Raw genomic sequence first — 26,792 nt, forward strand, 5'->3', positions numbered from 1 at the left:
AGTGGACGGTGTGGAAACCATGTTTCTTTAACTTGGGTAACTTCCCCGTGTCCACGCCAGGTTGTGTCAGCTGGCTGCTTTCCACATACTGAGCAGCACTGAGTCCTCACAAACAACCAGCCCCATCCTGAGAGAGGCTGTCAGGGGGAACGTGGACCCCCCAAGTCTCATCTCACTGTAGGTACCTGTGCCCAGGTCCCCTGGCCCTGGCGAGTGGAAACACACAGTGCTAGGGTGCCTGGCCCGGCTTAGCCCAAGACTCTGGTTGTTGGAATCCAGGTTTGTTTTAGATGGATCATTTCCCCAAGCACTTAAGATATAAAAGCAGTAAGTTAGGTCTTTTCTCTTAGTAGTAAGAGTGTCCCACTGGGGCAAAGATGGAGACTCAATTTCCCCTTTTCTTTAAGAATTAGTTTCTGTTCAGCCTGAACTAATGTTAGCGGAGCGGAAGCCTTATTTGCACACTTTTTTTTTTTTAGATCCTGCAGTCTAAACTGCTACTTACACTGAGCACAGGAAATCGCGTTATTTATAGAGGCTCAAGTGTTTTCAGACAAAGTTGATTGGAGTATTACCTGATTAAGAGTAAGGTTCTTATCTAGTCTTCACAGAATTACGAGGTCGCATGTTGGTGTGATGTGTTTGCTCCTCAAAAGGCAATGTTCAAGAGGAAATTCTTATCCTTGAAAAATCAGGCTGTGTGACTCAGCAAAGGAAATGTTTATGACCGATTGGTTACTCATATGCCAGTGTTTCCAGAATATCTGATCATACTTAAAAGTTTTAACCTCGGTGCACCATTGGCCATAGGGTTTGGGTTACTAACCTGTTACAGCAGGAAGGCTGTTATATCTCACTGTATGTTAGACATGGGTCAGAGAGAGAGGAATTTTTGTTACTTCACTGCTTTTACTCTGGGACACCCCAATTTTAGTGTGTGTGTATGTTTTAAAGCAGGTTATTTCCATATTTTCATGGAGTGGATTTACCAGAATTTTACTGTTCAGACTATCTAGAAAAAATAAAGTAAATAGACTTCTAATTTAAACAAAGCACTGTTTTGACTACATCCAAGATTCAGTGATTCAGAATTCCTATGCGTTTGCTAGTGGACTACTACTTAAATCCCCTTTCTGAGACTGATGTATTTGTTTAGGGGAGGGCCAGAGTTTCAAGTGGTTTTCTCCTTCTTGCTCTAAGTTGAGAACTTTAAAACCTCTGTGAATACTTTGGTCTGGACTCTGAAGGAGAGCTACTTTGTAGTTTAAATTACTGTGGAGACTTACTTTTCGTTTTAACAAAATGTTTCATTTATGTGTTTGTGTCGCAGAGCTTGGGACTTCCCTCCTGGCTCTTATCAGAGCAGCATCGCTTCTGATCCTCAGGTCTGTGTTCTTATCTCTGGCCAGCGGGTGTGGAATTCTCGCTGGGGGTGAGAAACAGGAGTGGGCTTTGGGTGTGGGTGGGGTGTCTCCCCAGCAGACTCACTCCTGGTGGGTGCTTCGGCATGCCCGTCTCCTCCCTCGTCTCCTAAGCCTCCTCTGAGCTGAGTTCCCTCTGCTGTGACAGACACTGTACAGGTGGACACAGCGGGCAGCGTTTTCCAAACCCCCAATGTGTCAGCACTCTTTAGCATTTCCTGTAGCAGTCTTCCTGTGCCCTGGCGGGTCTCAGAGGTGGTTGGGTTATCTCCACTTACACATAAAGAGAAGATGGGCTCAGAAAGTTCAGGGGACTTTCCCAAGACTGCACAGCCACAGGCCGCGGGGCCCGTTGGGCCCAGGCAGGCTGGTTCAGAGCTGGTGCTGGTCACTGCCACCCCCATCCTGCCTGCTCGCGGGTGAGGTCTGGCGAGGCGGCAGGAGAGCACCCTTGCTGTTGTCAACCTGCCTCATGAGCCCTGGGCCTGCACAGCCCCAGGGTCAGGCCGAAGGACTTCTTTCTGCTAAGGCAGCCTCTTCGGACACATGTCCTTGCAACCGAAGTCTTGATTTGATTAACATTTCCTTTCTATTTTTGGTAGTTTTTCAGACAAAAGAACACTCAATGGGTTATTTTTTCTAAATAAGGACATGAATAGAAACCACATAGCTGCCAGCATTTTTATTTTTCTATAGTTCATACCGTACCCACGTTTTAGCCATCACTTGGGTCAACCCACAGTGGGAACTGCTGGGTACCAGCCTCATTCCCACATGTTGTAAAGCTCCTCCCCACCATTCAAGCAGATGAGCCTGTTGAGGATGGAGATGAGAGCTTCTGGCTCTTTCCTAGCTGGTTCCAGGAGTATCACTTGGGCAGAGGAAAGGGCGTTAGTAATTGTGTGCCACCAGCGTGGGAAAGCATGGGGCTGCTGGAGCGTCCAGTCTTTTTTTGAGAAGGAACAATGTCAGTGTTTTGTGTCACCTTAAAGGTGTGTGTGTCTGTGTGTGGTTGGGGCTGGGGAGGGGCTTCCCAGATGGCTCATTGGTAAAGAATCTACCTGCAATGCAGGGGAGACAGGTTCAATCCCTGGGTCGGGAAGACCCCCTGGAGAATGACATGGCAACCCACTCCAGTATTCTTGCCTAGAGAATCCCATGGACAGAGGAGCCTGGTGGGCTACAGTCCTTGGGGTTGCAAAGAGTCGAATACAATTTAGTGACTGAACAGCAAGAGAAGTATGCGGTTTACAAGGAAGAACCTAAACGGGGCAGGTGAAGCGAAGGGCGTGGAGCCCAGATGCATGGCCCGGGGGGAGCCTGTCACGTGGAGCGCTGCTTAGGTGAGGCCAGGCTGCTGTTACCCGTCACTTGTCAGTCACACACGAGGTTATTTGCAGCCATTGTGTCCTTGCTTGTAGCTCCAATATGTTGAGACCATTGAAGGAAGTATGAGCATCCCTCATCTCAGAAAAACATTTAAAATGTATTAACAGCATCTGGTCCCATCACTTCATGGGAAATAGGTGGGGAAACAGTGGAAATAGTGTCAGACTTTATTTTTGGGGGGCTCCAAAATCACTGCAGATGGTGACTGCAGCCATGAAATTAAAAGACGGTTATTCCTTGGAAGGAAAGTGATGACCAACCTGGATAGCATATTAAAAAGCAGAGACATTACTTTGCCAACAAAGGTCTGTCTAGTCAAGACTGTGGTTTTTCCAGTGGTCAGGTATGGATGTGAAAGTTGGACTGTGAAGAAAGCTGAGCGCCGAAGAATTGATACTTTTGAAGTGTGGTGTTGGAGAAGACTCTTGAGAGTCCCTTGGACTGCAAGAAGATCCAACCAGTCCATCCTGAAGGAGATCAGTCCTGGGTGTTCATTACAAGGACTGATGCTGAAGCCGAAACTCCAATACTTTGGCCACCTCATGTGAAGAGTTGACTCATTGGAAAAGACCCTGATGCTGGGAGGGATTGGGGGCAGGAGGAGAAGGGGATGACAGAGGATGAGATGGCTGGATGGCATCACCGACTCGATGGACGTGAGTTTGAGTAAACTCCAGGAGTTGGTGATGGACAGGGAGGCCTGGCGTGCTGCGATTCATGGGGTCGCAAAGAGTCGGACACGACTGAGCGACTGAACTGAACTGAACTGAACAGCAAGAAAACTTCTTGCACGGAAGATACTGTACGCTGTTTTTTTTTAGTTTTTATTTATTTAGTTTTACTTTTGGCTGTGCTGGGTCTTGCTGCACAAGGCTTTCTCTAGTTGCAGCGCGGGGGCTGCTCTTTGTTGGGGTGCACAGGCTCCTCGTGGCAGTGGCTCTCTCGCTGCAGAGCGCGGGCTGTGGGTGCACGTGCCCCCGCCGTGTGGCCTGTGGGCTCGGTGGGTGCGGTTTTCAGACTCCGGGGCACAGGCCCCGTGGCTGTGGCACTGGGCTTAGTTGCTCCGCGGCATTTGGGACCTTCCTAGACCAGGGATTGAACCCGTGTCTCCTGCATTGGCAGGCGGATTCTCTGCCGCTGAGCCACCAGGGAAGCCCTAAGTGTGCACTGTTTTTATTCATCAGCTTGAGTGCGGGTCGTGCTAACCTGAAGATTGTTTTGTGAAGTTTGAATAGGTAATTGCTATTAGCCTGCTGTCTGTTAAGTAACATGAATACTTTTGTTCCTGATTAAAATGTTTGTTCTTTGGTGTGTTTCTCTGAGAAGCAAAGTCAGGAGATTTCCAGTAGCAAAATGGGGAAAGAGAACTCTGTGGACTGTCTCAGTGTAACAGATAATTCACCTCTATGTAGAGCAAACATTTCAGAGGCAAAGCAAGCTCCCAGAGATCATGTCACCCGGTTTCCAAAGTGATGTAATTTGTCCAAGTTCACATAATGGGCCAGCGGCAGAGCCAGAACTCCCAGCTTGGTCTTGAGACCCCTCTCAGGACAGTCTCAGTCTTTGGAAACCCCGGACCCTGCTGAGAACACCACCACCTGGAGAGGTGGTTTCTATGCCTGGTCCCCTGAGACCAGAGGATGCGATGCTAGGACTCCATCTCTGGGCCCAGACACGGGTGGCCTTGTGAGGTCAAAGCTTCTTTGAAGGTTGCTGTTCTATCGTAAAATTCCATGATCGTTTTATGGTCCATAACTCATCTGATTTGATTTTGATGGCAACATGGTGTTTTAAATAACTGATTAAACTTTAACCTGATTAATCCTTAGCTGTATGTCCTCCACATCATCAAGTAAAATTGGTAACTTGTTTATTTTGTGGCTTCAGCACTGGCCCCCAGGCCTGTGCCCTGAACCTGTGGTCAGGCTGTTTCCACAAGTGTGGACATGCAACAGACAGGTCCAGCATCCCTGTCGCACCCCAGAGTTTTAAAAAAGGGGTTCCCAGTCATGTCAGGCCCAATGTCCCTTTTTATAAAAAGTTTTTAATATCCTTGTTACTAAACCTGAAATGAAATTCCTAGGTGGTAGAAACTACCTTCACACATAATTTCAAGTCAATATAATGTTTGAACTGTAACATTAAAAAGAAATCAAATGAAAGTAAAATGCAGGAACAGAATGTGAATATTGTGACTAACTCTTGGGAAGGTTCGGAACAAAGTCATGTATAATCTTTCCTGATTTCCATGCAGATTGCATTCCTGGAATATTCAAAATATGTTGAAACTACTCATGACGTATTTTGAATTTACGTGTGAGTCGAAATCAGTTTGTAGGTCTGAGAGTTATAAATGTGGTTTTTGGCTCTGCTTGAGTAGCCCGTGGGAAAGTTCCTCGTTGTGCAGGCCTGCCCGAGGACAGGATGGTTGGCATGCCATGCCCTGCCCCCAAATGCCTTCAGTCTCTGCTCCAATCACTGTGACTTCCCAACACCTGCCCCCTCCCCCCGGCATTTCCTAAATGCCCTCTGAGAGCTGGCACATGCTCCCTGACAGCATCATCCCAAAGTGCCTTCTCCTCCCTGGCGATCATAATTACAGTCGTGGCTGGAAAAAGCAGGCCCCCTCGTGGAGAGACTTACCACGATTGCCTGAGCGAGGGGGTTGGAAAGATGAAATTCGAGACTGGAGTGCAATGCCCGTGGAAACCGAGAGGCACGGGGAGGGCCGTGGACACACATACAGAGACCCGGATCGCCACTGAGTCTGAACTGCCAGCCGGAATGTTCCTCTCCTGCTCCTGCCTGTGTGGGAGAACACATGGCCCCATCTACTTGGTCGCTTTGAATAGCATGCTATTTTTAGAATCTACTGCATATGAGGAGTTGGGGGTTTATGCAGAAAACAAAAGTTGGTCCTGTTGTCAGTTCCTGTAGCCAAGTCAACTCAGCAAAATAATAAAGATCAGAGCATGCATAAGTAAAATAGAGATTAAAAAATTAGAAAAGTTCAATGAAACCAAGAACTGGTGTTTTGAAAGGATGAACAAAGTCAGCAAACCTCTAGGCAGGCTCACCAAGGAAGAAAAGAGAAAGGACCCAAATCAAAGAAGAAATGAAAGAGGAGAAATAAGAACGGAGACCCCAGAAATACAAAGAATCATAGAGAATACTATGGACAGCTGTATGCCAATAAATTGGACAACCTAGGAGAAATGGGCAAGTTTCTAGAAACACAGCCTGACAAAACTTGGGAAGAAACAATTAATTTGAACAGACTGACCACTAGAAGTTAAATAGAATCTGAAATTTAGGGGGGAAAACCTCCCTGCAAACAGAAGTCTGGGACTAGACAACTTCACTTGGGAATTCTACCAAACACTCAAGGAATAACTTATATGTATCCTTCTTAAACTATTCCAAAAACTGAAGAAGAGGGTACACTCCCAGATTCATTCTGTGAAGCCAACACCCTGATGCCAAAACCAGACAAAGACACTACAAAAAAGTGAAAGCTACAGGCCAATATCGCTCATGAATGTAGATGCAAAAATCATCAACAGAATATTAGCAAACCAAATACAACTATACATAGAAAGGATCATACACACAATCAAGTTGGATTCATTTCAGGGTCACAAGGATGGTTCAACATCAGCAAATTGATCAGTGTGATATATCACATCAACAAAAGGATAGAAACCACATGATCACTTCAGTAGATGTAGAAAAAGCATTGGACAATATTCAGCCTCTCACCGGAATGGTTATAGAGGGAACATATCTCAATGTGATAAAAAGCCATTTATGATAAACCCACATTCAACGTAATAGAAAGAAAAGAAAAGTGAAGTCGCTCAGTCGTGTCCGGCTCTTTGCAACCCCGTGGACTGTAGCCTACCAGGCTCCTCCGTCCATGGGATTCTCCAGGCAGGAATACTGGAGTGGGTTACCATTTCCTTCTCCAGGGGATCTTCCCAACCCAGGGATCGAACCCGGGTCTCCCGCATTGGAAGCAGACGCTTTAACCTCTGAGCCACCAGGGAAGCCCATCAACGTAATACTCAATGGTAAAAAGCTGAAAGCCTTCCTGCCAAATTCAGGAATAAGACACAGTTGCCTGCTCCCATTACTTCTATTCAACATAATATTGGAAGTCCTAGCCATAGCAATCAGACAAGAAAAAGAAATATAGAACTTACCTGATGGTCCAGTGGTTAAGAATCTACCTTCCAATGCACAGGACATAGATTTGATCCCTGATCTGGGAACGAAGATCCCACATATCAACAGCTAAGCCCATGCACCATAACTAGAGAGCAGGTGCACTCTGGAGCCTGTGCGCCAAAACTAGAAAGCAACAAAGAATACACAGGCCCCAGTGAAGACCCAGCACAGCCAGAATAAAAATAGGTAAATAAGAAATACAAGGTATCTAAACTGGAAGAGAAGAGGAAAAACTGCTACTATCTGTACATAGGATGATACCCCATATAGAGAGCCCTGAAGTCTCCACATAAAATCTATTAGAGCTAATAAATGAATTCAGCAAGATAGCAGGATACAAGATTAATATTTAGAAACCTGAACCTGTTGCATTTCTTTAATAAGAAAATATCAGGAAAATAACGTTTAAAAAAAATCCTGTTTAAAATCACATTAAAAAAAAAAAAAGCCCAAAAAACGTAGGACTAAACTTAACCATGGTGGTAAAAGAGCTGTATGCTGAAAATTATTAAGTGTTGATTAAGGAAATTGAGGAAATCCATGGGGTCACAAAGTGTCAAGACACAGCTGAGCAGCTGAACTGACTGAACTGAACTGAAGGAAATTGAAGATAATTCAAAGAAATGGAAAGATATCCCATGCTCTTGCCGACAAAGGCCCATATGGTCAAAGCTATGGTTTTTCCAGTAGTCGTGTACGGATGTGAGAGTTGGACCATAAAGAAGGCTGAGTGCCGAAAAATTGATGCTTTCCCATTGTGGTGTTGGAGAAGACTCTTGAGAGTCCCTTGGACTGGAAGGAGATCAATGCAGTCCATCCTAAAGGAGATCAGTCCTGAATATTCATTGGAAGGACTGGTGCTGAAGCTGAAGCTCCAATACTTCGGCCACTTGATGCGAAGAGCTGACCCACTGGAAAAGACCCTGATGCTGGGAAAGATTGAAAGCAAAAGGAGAAGGGGCAGCAGAAGATGAGATGGTTAGATAGCATCACCGACTCGATGGACATGAGTTTGAGCAGGCTCTGGGAGACAGTGAAGACAGGGAAGCCTGGGGTGCTGTAGTCCATGGAGTTGCACGGAGTCGGGCATGTCTTAGCAACTGAACAACAACATAGATCAACAGAACAGAGAGCCCAGAAATAAATCCACATACCTATGGTCAAACTTCAGCAAAGGAGGCGAGAATGGAAAATGGCAAAACAGTCTCTTCAACAAGTGGTGTTGTGAATACTGGACAGCTGCATGTAAATCAATGAAACTAGAACACTCCCTCACACCATATAAAAAATAAACTCAAAATAGTTTAAAGACCTAAATATAAGACATGACACCATAAAACTCCTAGAAGAGGACATAGGCAAAACATTCTCTGACATAAATTATAGCTATATTTTCTTAGCTCAGTCTCCCAAAGCAAAAGAAATAAAAGCAAAAATAAAATGGGACCTAATTAAATTCAAAAACTTTTCTATAGCAAACAAAACCATAAACGAAAAGACTGGAAGAAAATATTTGCAAAGGGTATGACCAACAAATAGTTAATATCCAAAATGTACAAACCATTCCTACGTACAGCTCAATCTCAATAAAACAAACAACCCAATCAAAACATAGGCAGAAGACTTAAATAGACGTTCTCCAAAGGAGACATACAGATGGCAACAGGCAGATGGAAAGATGCTCAACATGACTAATTATTAGAGAAATGCAAATTAAAAGCCCAGTGGGGTATCACCTCCTGCCGGTCAGAATGGCCATCATTAAAAAGTCTGCAAATAATAAATGCTGAATAGGGTGTGAAGAAAAGGAAACCCTCCTACACTGTGGGTAGGAATGTAAATTGGTGCAGCCACTATGGAAAGCAATGTGGAGGTGCCTTTAAAAACTAAAAATAGAGTTACCATGTGATCCAGCAATCCCACTCCTAGACATATCCACTTATGTGTGGAATCTAAAAAAATACAAGAGAATTTGTACACAAAACAGAAACAGACTCTCAGACCTCAAGACAAACTTCTGGTTACCAAGAGGGAAAGGCAGGGAGGCAGGGCAGATTAGGAGTCGGGGATTAACAGATCCAAAGTACTGTATATAAGACAGACACACGACAAGGCTATACTGTACCGCACAGGGAATTGTATTCAATATCTTGTAGTAACCTATTAATATAATAGCATAAAGTATGAAAAACAGCTGAATCACTTCGCTGTACCCCGGAAACTAACACAACACTGTAAATCAATTCTACTTCGAGAAAAAAAAGGATTTTTTTTTTAAAGGCAAGTCAGGGAAGGGCTTCTGTGTCAGAGCCTCACGGTGGTTCTGCAGAGCTCAGCGTTGTAAGTCCCTTCAGCCCGGGGCCCTGTGTGTGCTCCCGTGAGTCTGAGAACCTGCCAGACAGGAGCTCCATTCCTTTCTCACGTAGATGGAGAGAGGGCCCCTGCTTGTTCCTAAACAAAACCGGTTCTTTGTCCCGCTTCAGGCTTCAACCGCTTGGTATCCCTCTTACATTGACGTGCGTGCACTTTAGTCCTTTAACTTTTCCCAAGAGGTGATAAATACAGTGGTAACATGTCCCATGGCTGGAGGAAAACTCTCCCATCATAGAGCTTTGGGGTCACTGATCCGCACATCAGCCCGGAGCAGTAAGTCTCCTGGGCTCTGCGGGGCGGGGTAGGAGCTGCTTCCAGCAGCGGCACCCCTTTCCAGGCCCCCGGGCTTCTCCGCGGAGGGGGAGGAGATGACCAAAGCCGCCAAGCTCATTTCCCAAGAGTCACCCCAGAGTTACAGCTCATAAATCCCTGCCCCTTTCCATGTAGAATTCTGGAGCCCCAGGAGAGTCTAAGAACAGAGGAAGAGCTTTTCTGTGATATGGGATAAGGGATGTGGGGATATAGAATTCCACACTTTGCTTGAATCCCAACAAAGCTTTGGAGCTCAGAAGAAAGTGTGCAGAATCAGGACTCTAGACTTCTTGTGAGGCTTTTCCGAAAACTATTGAGTCTGCCTCCAACACCTCTGTCCTCTCCAAGCAGGCAGGACTTGGGTTCCACCAGCATTTATCACACTTCTGGTTTTTGAAGGTTAAATTGGTAGGAGCCACAAAAGGCTACAAAGAGTATTAGAGCTCTTAGAGCCCCCCAGACGCCCGTGGAATTCGGGTGCAGGGTACTGGGGTGGTGTGTGGTCGCTCCACCCTCGAGCAGGGTCTCCCCTTCCTGCTTACGAAACCCCCACCGCAGACTGGAGGGCGGGGAGGAAGGAAGCTGTGCCGGGGCGGGCTACGAGGGCAGGGCACACCTCGCCCAGGGCTCTCTCCTCCTGCCCTGGTGAATCACTTCTGCTTTAGTTCTGCTCAGTCCCCGGGCCGGGCTGGGCTGTCCCTGAGCTCCCTGAAGAGAGGAGCAGCTGATGTCCCTGGAGCACTTTGATTGCAGCTGGGATTCCTGGTGCTCCAAGCAGGAGGCCTGTCGGGGTCCCTGATAGAAGAGGGGTACATCTGACTGTTGATCACTGACTTCTATGTCTCATCCTGGTAGAACCCACTTCTGCTCTGTGGTCCAATCTAGAACCAGAGCCCATCGCGCCTTTGGCACAGAGACCCATCACCAATGTAACTCCTGCTTTTGCTGGTGACATCTTCACATAGCCCGCCAGCCTGTCTCCAGCCCGATCTGGGTCTGCGCCTCCCTCGAGACAGAGAAGCATTGAAACCACTGGGTGTCATTTCAGGGGCTCCGAAGAGCTCGGGTACTGTAGCCCTTTCTGTTTCAGTGCAGAAAGAATTCAGTGAGAGAAAAAGTTATAGATAAGAAATGAATTATTATTTGGTAGAAACCAATGCAATACTGTAAAGTTATTAACCTTCAATTAAAGAAAAAAGAAATGATTTATTAGAATAGGATGCTTGTGAGGCTTAGAAGTGGGCAGGCAAGGCCATACCGCACAACTTAATGAAAATCGACTGGGCTACAGTTTTATAATCAAATGAAAACTGGGAAGAGGGAGACCATCTTTGTCTTTTTTGAGTGGATGTCATGCCTCATCAGCTCCTCCTCCAGGTTGAGCAGCAGAGTTTTCTTGTCCCTACATGGTCAAACTAGGTTCACAAATTATTGTTTTTTTATGTGTGCAGAGAGCATGTCCTGCGTGCCTATATGCTAAGTCACTTCAGTCGTGTCTGACTGTGGGACCCTATGGACTGTAGCCCTCCAGGCTCCTCAGTCCATGGGATTCTCCAGGCAAAAATACTGGAGTGGGTTGCCATGCCCTCCTTCAGGGGAATCTTCCCAACCAGGGATCAAAACCAGGTCTCCCGCCTTGCAGGCGGATTCTTTACCATCTGAGCCACCGGGGAAGCCCAAGAATACTGGAGTGGGTAGCCTGTCCCTTCTCCAGGGGATCTTCCCGACCCAGGGGTTGAACCCACATCTCTTACATCTCCTGCATTGGCAGGCGTGCTCTTTACCACCTGTGAAGCCTGAGCATATCCTAGGGATCATCAGCTTACTGAGCTCACCGGGCAGGATGTGGGTCTCCTGCCACCATTGTTTTATTGTTTGGGCACATGTCTCAGGCTTCTGCTGTGTGATTTTGTTGCTAAGCAAGCCTTCTTGGTTTTGTGGTTAAGCAAACCTGCCTTCCTGAGTTATCATTAACTTACAAGGGTCTCCCATAGTTTTTCTGCTTACAGTCCCTTAGTGAAATTAACGGTTTAATCACCTGCTTTGTCCCTTTACTCTGTCCTCATCAGCAACACTTTGGCTGTCTGTCTCTCCAGCCAGCCCATGTGCCCTTGTGGCCGGGGCGGCTGGTCGGAGGTCTCCGTGCCTCCATTCCGGACCGTGGGTGGCACTGTAGGGCTGGCATCCCAGACTCTGGCTGGGTGGGCCCGGCTGTTTTTAATTAACCCTTTGTTCAGAAGTCCCCCCGAACTCAAGACTTGTGCCGCTTTGTGTGTTTTTAGCATCTCTCAGACCATACTGGTTGCCTCAGTGGCAGAGTGTTATCTTGTTTGTCTCCAATAAAATAAAATGTTGCAAATGGAACTTTGGAATCAGGGGTTCAGCTTTTGAGGATTATTATAAGGCCACTTGGGTGATAAAAGAAACTTTCTCTTCCCAACCATCTCCATTGTCAAAGGCTGGCTTGCTTTAAAGCCCAGCATCCGTAAGGCTCCGTTTGTGGGGTTCCAGGTCAGGTGGGACCCGGGAATGGGGGAGCCGTGTCTCCTGGGAGGGGCTGGGCCTCTGGCTCTCGTTCCCCACCAGCCCTGGACTGTCCTGAGAAAGCCAGGGAGCCTGGATCTCATCAGAGGAAGCCTGGCTGGGTCAGCTCCTCCTTCCCCTCCTCCCTGGTCCTGGAGGCGCAGCGGGACAGGGAGGGGGGCCCAGGTCGGGGGTGGGGGGCAACACTGCGGGGGTGTTTAGTGGCAGAACCAAGGCAGCCTTCTCGCTGCAGGGAGCTTGGTTTTGGTTTCAAGGCTCCTTCACTTCCTTCCTTCCTTCCTTCCCTCTCTCCCTCTCAGCCTCTGCTCCCTTCCCCCACCCTTTCCTTCCTTCCTTCAAAAATGTTTGCTCTTTGTTATGAAAAACGTCAAACATACCCAAGCAGAGATGGCATAACAGAAAGCAGAGGTCATCACCCTGGAGGAGCAGCCAGCACCCCCGGGGCATGTTGCAGCCCAGACGGCCACGCCCGAGGCTCTGACTCAGCTGTCTTGGGTGGGGCTGGGCATTCTGCATCTTTAACAAGCCCCAGGGGGTGGGGGGCCGCCCCTGCTGCTGCTGGGGAGCGAGACCCTACCCTCCATCCCACCACCAGCCCCCGCAGCTGTCAGCCTGCCTGAGGCCCTGAATGTACCTGGACAGAGATGCTCTTGGTCAAAGAAGGAGGGTCTGGGGTCCGGAGCCCCTTCCAGGGCCAGTGGACTGAGGGACAAGCCGCAGGACTGGTGGGGCCCGATGGCCAAACTCTGGGTGGGGGCGGGGGGCACCGCAGCCCTGCGTGTGCCCCGGGATCACAGCCAGCAGGCCTGGGGCGCAGTGACCAGTGGGAGACTTTAACCTCCAGTGGGAACGAAAGGACGACCACTGACAGCCGGGACGGTGGTGGGAGAGGAAGCCTGTGCAGACTCGTTTTTTAGGGTTTTTGTTTGATTGCTTTTCTATGTGTGTTTAAATTTTTATTTTGTATTGGAATATAGCCGATGGCTTCCCTAGTGGCTCAGACGGTAAAGCGTTTGCCCGAAATGTGGGAGACCTGCGTTCGATCCCTGAGTCAGGAAGATCCCCTGGAGAAGGAAACGGCAACCCATGCCGGTAACTCTTGCCTGGAAAATCCCGTGGATGGAGGAGCCTGGTAGGCTACGGTCCATGGGGTCTCAAAGAGTTGGACACGACTGAGCGACTTCACTTCACATAGCTGATGAACAGTGTTGTGATAGTCCCAGGGGGATAGCCCAGGGACGCAGCCACGCGTGTACACGTATCCATCCCCCCCCAAACTCCCCTCCCATCCAGGCTGCCTCATGACTGAGCAGCGCTCCTTGTACGGCAGGCACAGTGGGTCCTCGTTGCTGTCCATTTGCATCATCGCGGTGTGTACGAGTGCTTTGTTCCAGAGCCCTGCGAAGGTCGTAGCCTGTACTCTGAATTCCGTGGGTCTGTCAGCCCCTCTCCATCCTTCCCCTTCGGCCTTGGTCATCATCTCCTGTGAGGTTGGGAGCTGGGTGGGCAGGGGGTCAAGGTGGAGAAATAAGCCGTCTTCAAGGCCAGGGGCATCCGCAGACCGTGTGAGTTTGGGTGGGCGTGCTGCGTGGGTCTGGGGTCTGGGCTCTCGTCCCCAGCTCTCTGGTTCCCGGGGCCTCCTTGGGGCCTCAGGCTCCTGACCTCCTTCCGGAATCCTCTCCCCTCTCTGCTCAGCGTCATCCTTGGCACGTGGCTCATGCTCGCAGGCTCCCTGACCGGAAGCGTCCCCTCCTCGCCTCCAGGGTCTCAAGCCCCTCCTCCCACCACCCCCCCCACCCCTGCTCCCCACCCTCGTCCAGAGCGCTGTTTCTAAAGCAGAAGTCGGACCCCACTGTGTTCCTCCTCCTTCAAACCTGTCAGTGCTTCTGCATTCCTTCCTGGAGATAAGGTTCCAGACATCAGGGCTGCAGCTGCGGGGGACGCCCGATCCCTGGGGAGCCCCCCTCCGCCGGCCCCATCCTGGCGCCTCGCCACCCGCCCCCGCGCCCCAGCTTTCTCCTCTTTGCTCCCCAGGCTGGGCTCAGGGCTGCTGATCCCCGGGTGGGTTGTGTTCTCCTCCAGAGCAGCCCAGCACGTTTTTTTTCTCACGCACTGTAGCGCTCGTCACTTGTCCACAGCCCCCCGATTGCTTTGTGTCCACCCCTGAGACGGCCCCCAGCCTGCACTGTGAAAGCCCTCCCCTGGCTGGCTCAGCAGTGCTGTGTGGCCTGGGCTGGTGGTGGCGACCATCCTGCAGTCAGTCCCCTACAGGCGCGGGGCAGAAAGTAAAAGTGCATTAGGAAACTTGAACAGCCCGCGGTGGCTGGGACCCCAGGTGTGTGAACTAATATTTTACAAAGTGTCAGTCTGCAGTGGATTTGTCCTGCACCGTGGAGGCTCTGGCTGGGGGCACACCGACCCCTGGAACTGCTACCCGATGGTTGCCAACTAGAGGGCAGGGCTGGGCCCCCCTGGAAACGCTGGGTGAGTGACCTCATGCCTGCAGGTCACCAGGGTGGACCATCGCTAGTTGGTACTTTTTGGTCCACTGGACAACTTGATCTTAGCGAGGATTTCCTCTGCTGCTGTCCTGAATGGTGGGTGTTTGGGATGCTCTGTCTGTTTTGTGTTCTTGGCAACATCAGTGTTTTAGGATGCACTGGGTTATCAGGGATCTGTGTGGTTTTCTTTCAGGCAACTCGGGCTGTGTTCGGGTTGTTCTGCTGGTACTAGTTTTGTGCTGGTGAAGTTGGCTGTGCGTAGGTTCTGCGCCACTTGAAACGTTGGCTTGTGTATCCGTCAGCTTCTAGCCAGAGTCCGAAAGGCAGGCATGGTTGTTACCACTTCCTGTGCCATGAGAGCCTGTTCTCCACATGAGTCATGTCAGAATCCATGAGATGAAGGGACTTCGTACGGTGGTAACCGCAAGCGTTTGAAACTGTGCTGAACCCTCTCCCTCCTTCCCGCCTTCTGATCTAAGGTGAAGCGTGGCCGTGTTGATCTGTCTGCAAGGTTGACTAGCTCGTGTCCTCGTGGAGAGTTTGTCCTGGGACTTGGTTCATCCACGTGGTCCCTTTAGCAACACAGGCCCAGGTCCCTCAGATCATGGACGGGACAGACAGGCTGGATGGAAGTAAGGACCAGAGAGGGGGCGGGCCCTTTCCTGGGGGAAGGGTGACCCACCAGAGTACCTGGGGTCTGATGATGGGCCTTGATTTGGGAGACCTGCCAGTCTGGTGGGGAGGTCACCCCAGGAGGCAGGAGCTACCTGCTCAGACAGGTCCCTTTGAGGATCAATTGCTTCTGTCCCGAGCGGGGCAGGACAGACAGGCTGGGGAGGAGGTGGGTGACCAAGCTCGGCTCCCTCGGATCACAGAGGCTCCCATGCTGTGTGAGCAGGCAGTCATCCAGGCCTCACCCCCTCGGGTCAGTTCTCCGCTGCTGCGTAACAAATGCCCACAGACATGGCAGCCTGGAACAGCACATGGTTATCAGCTCACAGATCCCGAGGGTCAGGAGTCTGGCTGCAGCCTCCCGGGTCCTCTGCTTGGGGTCTCAAACAGGCTGCAGTCAGGGTGATGGCCGATCTGTGTCCTTTCTGGAGCGCAGGGTCCTGAGCCCCAGCTCCCATGGGCGTTGGTGGTATTCTCGTCCTGCTGGTCTGGTACCGGGGTGCAGTGTTTCCGTCCGCTGGGGCTGCTCTCAGCTCTCAGAGGCCCCCACACTCCTTGCCGCGTGGCCCCTCACGGGCAGGAGACTGACCTCTAGACCCACTTTTCCAGGCCTCCCCTGGTGAGGTCAGGCCCACCCAGAACTCAAGTCAGCAGATGAGGGGACCTTGCTCACCAGGGCATTTGTCTCTGCAGTGTGATGGAACCCAGTCCCAGAGTGACACCCGTCAGACGCGCTCTGCCTACACTCGGGGGTGAGAAGTGTGTGGAGCGTGTACACCAGTGACGGGCATCTTGGGGACCACCTGGGGTCCTGCCCGCCACTCACCTCTCTCGCTGCCCCCCGCCGGCAGCCCGTCCTTCTCCAGCCCCTGGCCTCTTTCTTACATCCTCACTCCTCATCCCCCTTCTCTTCCTCCTTGCCCTCCCTTCTCTTTTCCCAACCGCCCTCCTCCCAAGCTGATGGGCTCTGACTGCCTGGTTCTCCACTGGCGTAGATCTTGAGCCAACAGATCTGGAGCCCACGGCTCCCCAGGCAGGGCTGCGGAGGCCGCTGCACTCAGCGTGGGTGCAGATCTCTTGCTGGCGCGTCCGTGGGGTGTTCGGACTCTGTGTGGCCAGGTGTCAGTCTGTTGGACCTCTCCCGCATCCTTCCCCCCACCGCAGGACACCCCGGCCCTCCAGTTGTCTCATCATGCAGTGTAACATGGTTTAGAAAACTGAAAATGGCAATGAGGTATCAAAGTTCTGATGCAGCTGTTATTTTTGACACCATTGATTTGAAGGACTCAGGCTTGGGTTGGTTGATCAAGAAACCACATGAACAAAGCAGGTTATAGAATAAATTCCTTGTAGACATTAGCCAGCCAATCTGTGGCAGGGCAACTAAAGTCAGTTTTCAACTTAGATTAGAATTTAGAAAGAAGATGAATTTGTAGTGCTATGCAATATAATGTGGAGAAGGAAATGGCAGTCCACTCTAGTATTCTTGCCTGGAGAATCTCATGGACAGAGGAGCCTGGTGGGCTGCAGTCCATGGGGTCGCAGAGAGTCGGACATGACTGAGCGCCTAACACACACACACATGCAGTATAATTACAGGGCGGAAGTGAGGGGCGTCCTTGACGTCAGGACCCACCATCCTGATGGGAGCCTGGGGTGCAGGGTGCCCCGCCCTCAGGGAGAAATTGGACAATAGGACTCAGGCCACCTCACAGCTAGCCAGCCGCAGTGACCACACCAGAAGCATGCCGGCCGTCTCAGTGGCCTCATTTTAGGATGAGCTAAGGAGCAGTGAAAGCTGGGTCAGAACTGTTGGAAGCATTACAAGTGAATTCCCATAAAAATTTAAGTGGAAAGGAAAATGGATTTGTTTTAACAGCAGGAAACCTGGATCCTGGCACCTTTGCACCATTTCGCTCACTGGGCGGGTTTTATCACCTGCAGCAATGAATAAGCTCAAGATTTGTAGAACAGGAAACGGGGTTCAAGTGCCAGGTCCCACGGCACTGGTTAGTCTTGGTCAAGCATTTTGGAAAGCTTTTAAATAGAATACGGCAAATCAGCTGCAAGTTGACAAGTAGTTAAATGGAGGTGCGTTTTGTTTTATTGTAACCTTTCTAAACAGCTGGAACCACTCAGCTCTGGCCTGAGATGCTTTGAGAGAAGGTGAGGCTTGCCCAGGCTCCGGTGCTGAGCCTGGGGGTACTGAGCCTGGGGGCAGCAGGGAACAGTGAGGGGTGACCGGACTGGAGTTCTGGGAAACCGGGGCAGAGTCCTGGCGCCGTGACCTTGGATGGGTCTGGCAGCCTCTCCAGATATCTGCTCCCTGCTCTGTGAAGGGAGCGCTTGAACCAGTGACCCCGGGGTCTTGTCCAGCTCTGATGCTTCTGTTCCTGCATTAATCTGTCGTCCCTCCAGAGGAATGCAGACCGCCCAGTCCTTCCACTTAATGGGCTGTGTGACCTTGGGTGCGTTGATCTCTTTGTGCCCTGGGTCTCTTGCTTGTTAACTGGGTGTGGTAACGTGACCACCGCAATAAGCCTGCTGTGATGAGCCCGCGTGAAGCCCACTTGGCCTTTAGCAGAGGGAGCAATCCTGACTGCTCAAAATACTGTGATTCCTGGGCCCTTTCTAACACGTACGAGTCTGTGTTACTATGTGTTTGGTAACCTCCAAACCAGAGCATCATGGTTGACCATAGCCTGGAAAGGAGCCACTGGTCCATGTCCTAACACAATCTCCGGGTCTGTTGCAGGCGGAGGCCAGGTTGGCGGCGAAGCGCGCAGCTCGCGCGGAGGCCCGAGAGATCAGGATGAAGGAGCTAGAGCGGCAGCAGAAGGAGGTAAGGCCGGGCTGCCCGGCAGGCCCCCAGGAGGGTCCCTTCCAGGCACCTATCCCTCCTGTGACTCTGGTTAGGGTCAGGCCAGGCACGGCATCCTGGACACTCGACCTGTCGGATCCGCACAGTGCACTTGCCCGTGTGGATCGCCCCAGACCAGCCTCCCGGCCGAAAGGAGCCAAGAGATGCTGCTTCCAACTGTGGAGCCACAGTTCCCATCCTCTGAATTAAAACGTGAAAGAACGGATTATTATTTTTTGAGGCTATCCCAACAGTCCCGTTTAAACATACTTCCCTTGTGGTTTTTACACTCTGTAATAGGTTTCATGAGACCTGAAGCCCCGTTAAGTATACAGTGAATAGAATAAACACCGGATGAAAAAGCCAGGGGGATAAATGGCCCTTCTGGGAAGTGGATAGCATTGTGTTTACACACCCATTAATGCTGTTTGCCTCTCTTTAACCACCTTGAGCCAGAGCCAGAAGCCACGTGGGCGGCATGGGGACTCGCTCATTCCCAGTTTGAGGGGTGGGCTTTCCCCTGACCTTGAGGCTCGCGCGGTGGGTGAAGGAGTCCCTCTCCAAGGGCTCCACTGTCTCCTGTGGGCCTTGGCCTCTGGGGGTCTGGGGAGCAGCCACGCCAGGGCCCCCGGAGGGCTCTCTCTGTTGGGAAGATTTGAACTTTGTGTTGGAGAGGGGGCCAGATGCCTTCTCACGGCTGATTTTCATACAGAGTCTGGTCTCTGGTTCACATAGCCAAATTTTCTAAGTTGAACCAGTGTTTTAAAACTCGTCAGGCTTCAGATAAAACCCTGCACTTCCAGCTTCTTGTGAAACCACAGTTTCTGCCAGGCTCCCAAGGTCACATTCCCCGTGGGGGTGAGTCGCTCACTCTTCAGCCCCTTCCGTGTGAACTCAGGGGAGGGGCGTGGCCAGGTCTGAACTTGAGGAGGAAACCTCTTCCAAGTGGCTGAGAACGGGTTGGAGGCTCCTAGAAACTCCAGCCCCGGGGGTTAGTTAGGAGAGTCAAACCTGGGTCCCAGTGGTGGAAAGCTGAAAGCCATCAAGGAAGGCGTGATGTCCCTGAGAGAAAGGTCACCCCCCAGGCCAGCAGGGGTGTTGGGAAGTGACCTCACAGTAGGGCAGCAGCCACCTTTCTTGGGCATAACTTGTCCTGCGTTTACATGCAAACAAAGACTAAACAAATATTTGAACGTAGATCACCATGTCCTCCCTCCTTGCTGGAAATACAAATGCGACTGTAAGTAAGTTCTAGCTTTTATGATACTTTGCCTCTAGAAATTAATTTAGTATTTTAATTTGGGGGGCTTTTTTAAAAATTTACTCAGAGAAGCTTGGGTTTAATGTTTTCTCAGTGCCTCTCCCACCTAGAATCACATTTACCATTTTAAATTTGGAAATAGAGCCTCCCGAATTCTCAAGTTAGTTATTTGAACTCTGCACTTTAGCTGAAACTGCCTAAGACTGGGTCACCTGCAGCCCCTCCCCTGCCCTGAGGTCGGTTAAGGGTGAGGGTGGGAGCCTGACTCATACTCCTCTGTAAACAAACTCTGGGGACTGGACCTGACCCAGAGTAACTGTTAAAGGACATTCAAAGAGGCATTTTCTGGAGAGGCTTCAGGGAGAAGTGTTTGGACTGGGAGGTGGAGAAAAGGCAGAGACCTCACGGTTTCGTGGGCCTTTGTCACCTTCTGTCTGAGACATGTCACCTGGGCTTTAGGAATCACCCTGACACCAAGAGCCGGCACTAGACTCTGACGTAAAGCATACTCGTTGGAGGCCACCCCGGTTTCTAGGTTAGGCATTTTATTTATTTATTTTAGATTTAATTTTGTTTATTATTACTTATCGGCCGCCCCGCACAGTTTATGGGGCCTCAGTTCCCCCACCAGGGGTGAACCCAGGCTCCACCAGTGAGAGTGCTGAGTCCAACCGCTGGACCCCCAGGCAGTTCCGAGTCAGAGCTTTCAAGTGACAGACTGATTGTTCAGACTGCCTGGTGATGTCTGTGTAGAATATTGCTGTTCACACAGTAACTACTTGCAAACCCCGAGTGTGGGACACCAGCAGCCCCTCCCCTGTGCTTCGGAAGCCCACGGGCAGGGACGTTCAGGGGTTAGTGCGGCGGCCTCATCAGTTTCTGGGGTGGGGGCTGCGTTCCCCAGCCTCCAGCGGGAGCGGCAGCTTGTTCGTTTGTCTGCTTGCCCTGCTTCTCCTCCAGCCCCAGTCTTTTTATATCAAGGCCTTAGAAGGGCTGTAAGAAGAGTTTTCCACAGTGTGTTGTTTTCTCCACCTTTGACTGAGTGTCCACACCGCACCCTCCTCCGCTGGTGGTCAGTATTTTCGGTGGCCTGTGGCTGTCCCCTCCACCGTGAGCCACTGGGCTTGGGACAGATGACCTTGAACCTGTCAGGGGGACTCACTTTGGTTTCCATGGTGGTGTTAGTAATCATTTTACCATTTGTCTCACAAAATAAGAGAAAGTTACTCTCACCAAGAGCACAAAGGGAAAATTTATACAAAATCAAGGTGAAAGTGAATTACATAGTATGTGTGTATGTATCTATCCTCCAAATTACAATATATTCTCTCCTTAATTATGGGCAGAATTGAATTAAATATAGATTAGGCTGGCCAGAAAGTTCATCCCAGTTTTCCCAGGCGCTCCCAAATGAACTTTTGGGCCAGCCCCTACTGGATCATATGAGCAGCGTGTTATTCACAAAGTTCTTGTTTTAGAAAATAAAGGTTAAGAGGAATTAAGCTAAGTAAGAAGCTATTTGAAGTGCCTCCTTTAAAAACGAAGCACCGCTTTCTCTTTTGAGTCAAGGGAAGTCCCCCTCTGTTCCACGTTAATTCTGCAGAGTGATCTCTTGCTGAACTCCTGCCCTGCAGTTCCAGTACCTCAAGCTGCATAACTGCAGCTGCTACCCAAAGATGGGAAACCAAGTCTGAGCCGTTTGATCTCGGTGTCGTTAAATGGGCTTTGCATGTCAGCAGGGGAGTGACCTTGTGGCGTCTCCCCCCACCGCACCCCCGCCAGGCACAGCCCTGCCCCCAGCCCACCGCGCTCCCGGGACCCAGGAGCCCCGAGGACCTGAACAACCTGGCCCAGCCCCTGTGCAGCGTGGCCTGCCCTAGGGCCTCTGGTGACTGCTACGGACCTCAGGCTTTGCAGAGAGAATTTGATTAAAACCTGGGAAATCTGATTAAAAAACGCCACAGTTTGCCTCCCTTGGTCAGACACACAAGTGCCGTTGGTTAATAGATGCCGTTAGAATTTCAAAAAAGTTTTTTTAAATTTTATTGAGGTATAGTTGATTTATAACATTGTATTAATTTCTGCTGTATGGCAAAGTGATTCGGTTTTACCTTTATATTCTTTTTTGTCTTTTTTTCCCATAGTGATTTATCACAGGATCTGATTATAGTTCCCTATGGTATATAGTGGGACCTAGTTTATCCATTCTTTATGTAGCAGTTTGTACCGAAACTCTGTATTCTTAGAGTAGAGACATGTAGGTGGTCACAGGGTGAAACTGTTTCGTTGTGATTCAGGTTCCAGAGAACATCTTTCACGAAAGCAGTGTGCTGGCTGGGGAATTCTTAGCATTCAGCCCCTCAGGGACACTTTCAGGTGTGGGAACAGGTTTCCAGGGCGTGTGGGTCTGAGTGTGAGGACCCGGAGGAAAGCGTCCTTCGCTGCCTGGAAGGTACCTTTGGTAAAGGTCACCTTTTTCAACGAGCCCTGTGTGGGGCTCCTCTGGGGACCCTTCTCCCTGCCCTGAGCTCGGGGACAGGCAGGGGGACTGCGAGGGTGCCTTCTCTACTGAACGCGGGGTCAGACCACGTGCCTGGCGACCCCGCCCCACACTGCGAATTATCTGGGTGCAGAAAGACACCCTGAGTGGGGGGCCCTGTATGTGTCAGGGAGGAAGCAGAGAAACTAACTCCGGTCAGCACAGCGAGTGTAGACACCGAGCAGAGAAGCTGCCGGTGGAGAAAGACAGGACGGGCAAGAAGGCTTTGTGGGCAGAGAGACGGATGGCGGAGGCTGGAGGGTGGACAGGGGGCCTTGGCTCGGCCCGAGCTTTGTATCGACCTATGAGCCCACGAGCACTCACTCACACCAAGGACAGCTTCGCTCACATAAATCCAGCGTCCTTGGGGCAGCAGAGCATTGCCATGGACCGTTTCTGTCTGCTTCCTCAACTAAGGGATTTGGAAGGTTTAAGATAAAACACATGGATGTGTATTAATAGTCAAAGCGGACTGGAGTGGCGCAGGGGGTCGGCAGGGACCTCCCGGAGCTCCCCGGCATGTGTTAGTGCTGGGCCTGGGTGCCCTCACCATCTGGAACAGGGTCTCTCCGGGTTTTATTGACAGGTGAGGAAAGCAGGCCTTAATTAGACAGTTAATTAGACAGAAGCTGAGAAGGTGGCCGAGCCAAGATTCAAAGCTAGAACCGAAAAAGCTGCAGAGCCTGTAATCTTCACCCTCTGCCTCCAAAGCAGGCGTGTCATCACCGGTGAAAACAAAGGGCCTCGCCAGTGTGTTGACCTCGGGATTAACACTGGCAGGGCGCACGCTGGCGCTCACATGGCGTGGGAGTGCAAACACCCACATAATCCTCAGCGGTTCACAAGCGGAAGCGCACCTTGAGAAACCAGTTTTTTTTCCTTGGTGCTGATTTGGGGCAAGTCTTAGGAACACAGAACAGGCCGTGGTGTCCGCCCGAGTGTTAGAGAGACACGGACAGCAGCTGTTGGTCTGGCTGATTCTTAACGTGACCCAAGTCCAGGGCTGGGGGGTTGTGCACAGGTGTGCCCATGCATGTGCCCACAAGTGTGCGCATCTGGAGAGAGGAGGCAGACGGCTTTCAGGTTTGGGGCCGTGCTTTCAGGAGGGAGGATGGCATGCAGGCATACTCCTGGGTCTCCCCTTCGCATATCACGTCTCTGGACCTGGCTATAATTAGATCCAGCCCCACAATCTGTGTTACACAATCTGATAGCCCGGTGCACTGGCATTTTAAGTTGTTGATGAAGTGGAAATGAATATGCTTTGGAAGACCCATGTTTAACCTGCCGCATTGGTATTGCGGTATAAAAGTTGAGAAACATGACCCCTCTTTCCTTCTGGTGGACAGCCACCCTACCGCTGCTTCTGAGCAGGGCCAAGGCCTTCTGTGACACGGGGGTGGGCTTGGCAGCAGGCAGACAGAGCCTGTGAACGCCTGGAGAGCAGTGAGGTCCCTGGAGGCTCCTGAGAGCAGGAAGCTGACGACACCACTGGAGGGTGTCGGAGGTGGGTGGTAGCTGAAGCCACACTGGTGCCTGGGCGCCTCCAAGGCTGGCATGGAGAATGCACACAGGGGAGAGCTGAGCCGTGGCCCCGCCCCGCCGCCGGTGCCGGAGGAGTGCGGATCTGTCTTCAAGACCCAGCAGACCTGGAGGACACGGGGGCTGGGAGCAGGCTGCCGATCCATCCAGGTGGTGCAGGCAGCCCCAGCCTTGCAACTGAATGGTTCGGAGGGTCTCTTCACCCCTGCGGATGCTGAGAACCGACTGCATGACTGTGCTTTGGGGCTGTCTCAGAGGACTATGAGCTCCTTCTTAATGGATTTATTAGGGAGAATATGCAGATGTTGTTTAGGAAATTTTTAACTCTGTCTGAGAGCCTTTAACGAATGGGGAAAAAAATCGTGGTATGATGACCAGGGTGTGTCTCTTGTTACTGACCTGATCAACATTTCTGTTGGAGACATCACGTTTAATGTAGTAGGGGTGTTGGATATATTGATCTCTGCTCACCTGTGTAGGACTAGAAGCATGGAGTCTGAAGTCTTATAGGTGTAGCAGTGCCTTGGACCATGCCTCAGCAGAAGTTTTGTTGGATGAATGAATAAATGAATGAATGAGTGATGGAATAGGCATCTCAGTCTTACCTAGGGATTACTGCAAAATTAGGAGAAGCCTCTAGAGCAAACTAGTATGTCCCGGTATGATAATAAGCGTTTCAAAATTTGTTTAAAAAAAAAAAATTATGTTTCAGTTATATCCTTGTGATCCAATCTGTTTGGCTGAAGTTTTCCTGATTTGTATCTGCATGAATCAGAACATGAAAGAAATTTTCTTAACTCTTTGTGAATTTGACCAGCTGACTTTCCAGTTAAATTTCTGTACTTTTTTTGCTAAATTTTGATCATGGGAAAAGAAATTTTATATTGGGGATGAAGTTCTTTTTCCCATTGATGGTATTAGTTAACACAAAATTTTGCATTAGACTAATAACAGGATTATCATAGACTTGTGTGGACGTGCCTATATTTCATCAACATATCTAAAATAGAATGTAAGATCTGTTATGAAACTACTGATTATTTCAGTGAGACTACAAGAGCATTTTTTCATTCCCATATTACCAGTTTTTGCTTTGTTTCAATATGGCTTTGATTCATATTTCTAGGTCCTTATAGAACCTTTCTTTCTGATTTTTCTACTTCTGTAATTGGATTTTGTATTTCTTTCCCGATTTCTTTTGCCCTTCTCTGAAGATCTATCAGGTTCAAAAGGTAGGCTCTTCCTTATTTATTTTCTGATTTGCATGTACTCTTTTTCCCTTGCCAAGGACCTGGTCACCTTTCAGAAATAATGCCTTTGATTGAGAACTCCTTAAAGTGCTTACTGCTTCTTTTACTGTCATATTAGTGAATTGGTTTGAGCACGAATGCTTAGGTGTTCACGTTAGCCCCCACAAAAAGCAGCCATCAGCACACATTTCTGTGTACTGAATGCTTTTTCTATCTCCATTTTTCTCAAGAAATTGGAAAATTGTTTCTTTAAGAAAAAAATTAACTCTAAGACAAAATAAAATCACACTTCAGAGTTTGGAAAACCGTTTAGAATCAGACGTTTGAAAACAAAGAGTATCCTTGCATGTAATTTTATTATTAATAGTAAGTGTTGAAAATTTCAGTACATATTATCATACATTGAGATTATTACATACTGATTTAAAACTGAGTAAAAAAAGAAAATGATGATATAACAATAAAACCCAGTAGTTTAAAACAACCTGCCTTCCATCCCTAATATTCAGAGTGCTAACATGCTTCTCTGTTTCCTAAGGGTATTTTGTAAAGGCAGCTGAGGTTTAGAAATAAATGCACTGAGCTGTCCCGATACAGAAAATAAAAACAACTAAGTCACTGACTCCTGATCCAACAATAATGAAGGAAGGCGTGAACGGTTCCCTGAGGATTTATAGAAAAGTGTTGACAGGAAGTCTTTCCCATAAATGAATTGGAATAGTTTCTTGTTTACAAACATATTTAGCTTATAGATAAAGAAGAGTTATATTTGTCCTTGAGAGCAACTAAGAAAATCAAAACAAGGTGACCTAATCTCATGGGTTAGAAAACGCAAGCCCTTTAAACACCGTACTTCAGTGCATTTAAAGTTCCAGAGGCTCCGGCCCTGGGTGCTGCTCTCTGGTTAGACGCCAACCCGGAGCCACTTCTGACTTCTTTAGAATCATGACCTTCTCTGGAGAGTCTGAATTGCCTCAAATAGCAATTCCCCAAATTTCCATTTGGTATTCTTCAATGAAAATGCCCATTCACCAAGATTTAGAGTTCAAAGAAGTGTACACCAGACAAACAAAATGAGTAACATCTCCCATTTCCTTCTGCACATGTCTCCTCAGCCTTCACTAGCCCTCTGGGAGCCACCCAGCACTTTATAAGAACATTGAGTTCAGTGTTAATTTTGAAAACAATAAAATAAAATTGTTTCTGGATTCCTTTACCAGCTGTAGTTCCAAATTGCCTCCCCCCACCCCCGCCCCCGGATCCCCTCAGTCTGCATAAATATTATCCCCCAAAGTGTCAAGAGACCAGTTAAGAAGGTGCCAGGATCTATTTGAACTTTGTTAGTTTTTGCAGAGTCCACTTGGAAGTGTATACTGAGGTTAGAGTTCCAAACCACACATAGAGAATCCAGGTCAGAATTTCACAGGTGAAAGGCAAGGCTGGGAACTGTCACGGTAACCGACGGAATAGGACAGAGTCAGCTAAGACCTAGACAGGGACTCCTCTCTGGTCGTGTCCCCTTGACTCATTCCTATCTGATGCTGGATCAAGAATATCTCCTCACTTCCAGGGATACGCCGTTAGAATCTTGTCAGAGTGGTCATGTGTACACACAGTACAGTCTTCCCAGGTGGCCCTTAGTGGTAAAGAACCCACCCGCCAATGCAGGAGATGTAAGAGACCTGGGTTGGATCCCTGGGTCGGGAAGATCCCCTGGAGGAGGGCACGGCAACCCACTCCAGTATTCTTGCCTGGAGAATCCCATGGGCGGAGGAGCCTGGTGGGCTACAGTCCGTGGGGTCACACAGCGTGGGACACCACTGAGCGACTTAGCGCAGCGCGCACGCCCAGTACAACTAAAGGGATCTCAGGGAGCCCTCCACGGGAAAGCAGATGTCCAT

At 49.6% G+C, this 26,792-nt stretch overlaps 1 protein-coding gene across 50 annotated transcripts in view; it reads left to right on the forward strand.

Annotated features, from left to right (window-relative positions):
• LRRFIP1 (LRR binding FLII interacting protein 1) overlaps window positions 1-26,792 on the forward strand; it is a 160,538-nt gene that overhangs the window by 70,085 nt on the left and 63,661 nt on the right. For 40 of the 50 annotated variants that reach the window (XM_043462130.1, XM_043462132.1, XM_043462108.1 and 37 more), the window contains exons 2-3: window positions 18,195-18,281; window positions 24,856-24,873. In XM_043462130.1, coding sequence (XP_043318065.1) covers window positions 18,195-18,281; window positions 24,856-24,873 — 105 coding nt within the window. The remainder of the gene's footprint in view (window positions 1-18,194; window positions 18,282-24,855; window positions 24,874-26,792) is intronic. The other 10 variants (XM_043462112.1, XM_043462123.1, XM_043462094.1 and 7 more) reach the window with 1 other exon arrangement.

The sequence above is a fragment of the Cervus canadensis genome, chromosome 2, assembly GCF_019320065.1.
Source record: "Cervus canadensis isolate Bull #8, Minnesota chromosome 2, ASM1932006v1, whole genome shotgun sequence".
NCBI classification, from domain to species: Eukaryota; Metazoa; Chordata; class Mammalia; order Artiodactyla; family Cervidae; genus Cervus; species Cervus canadensis.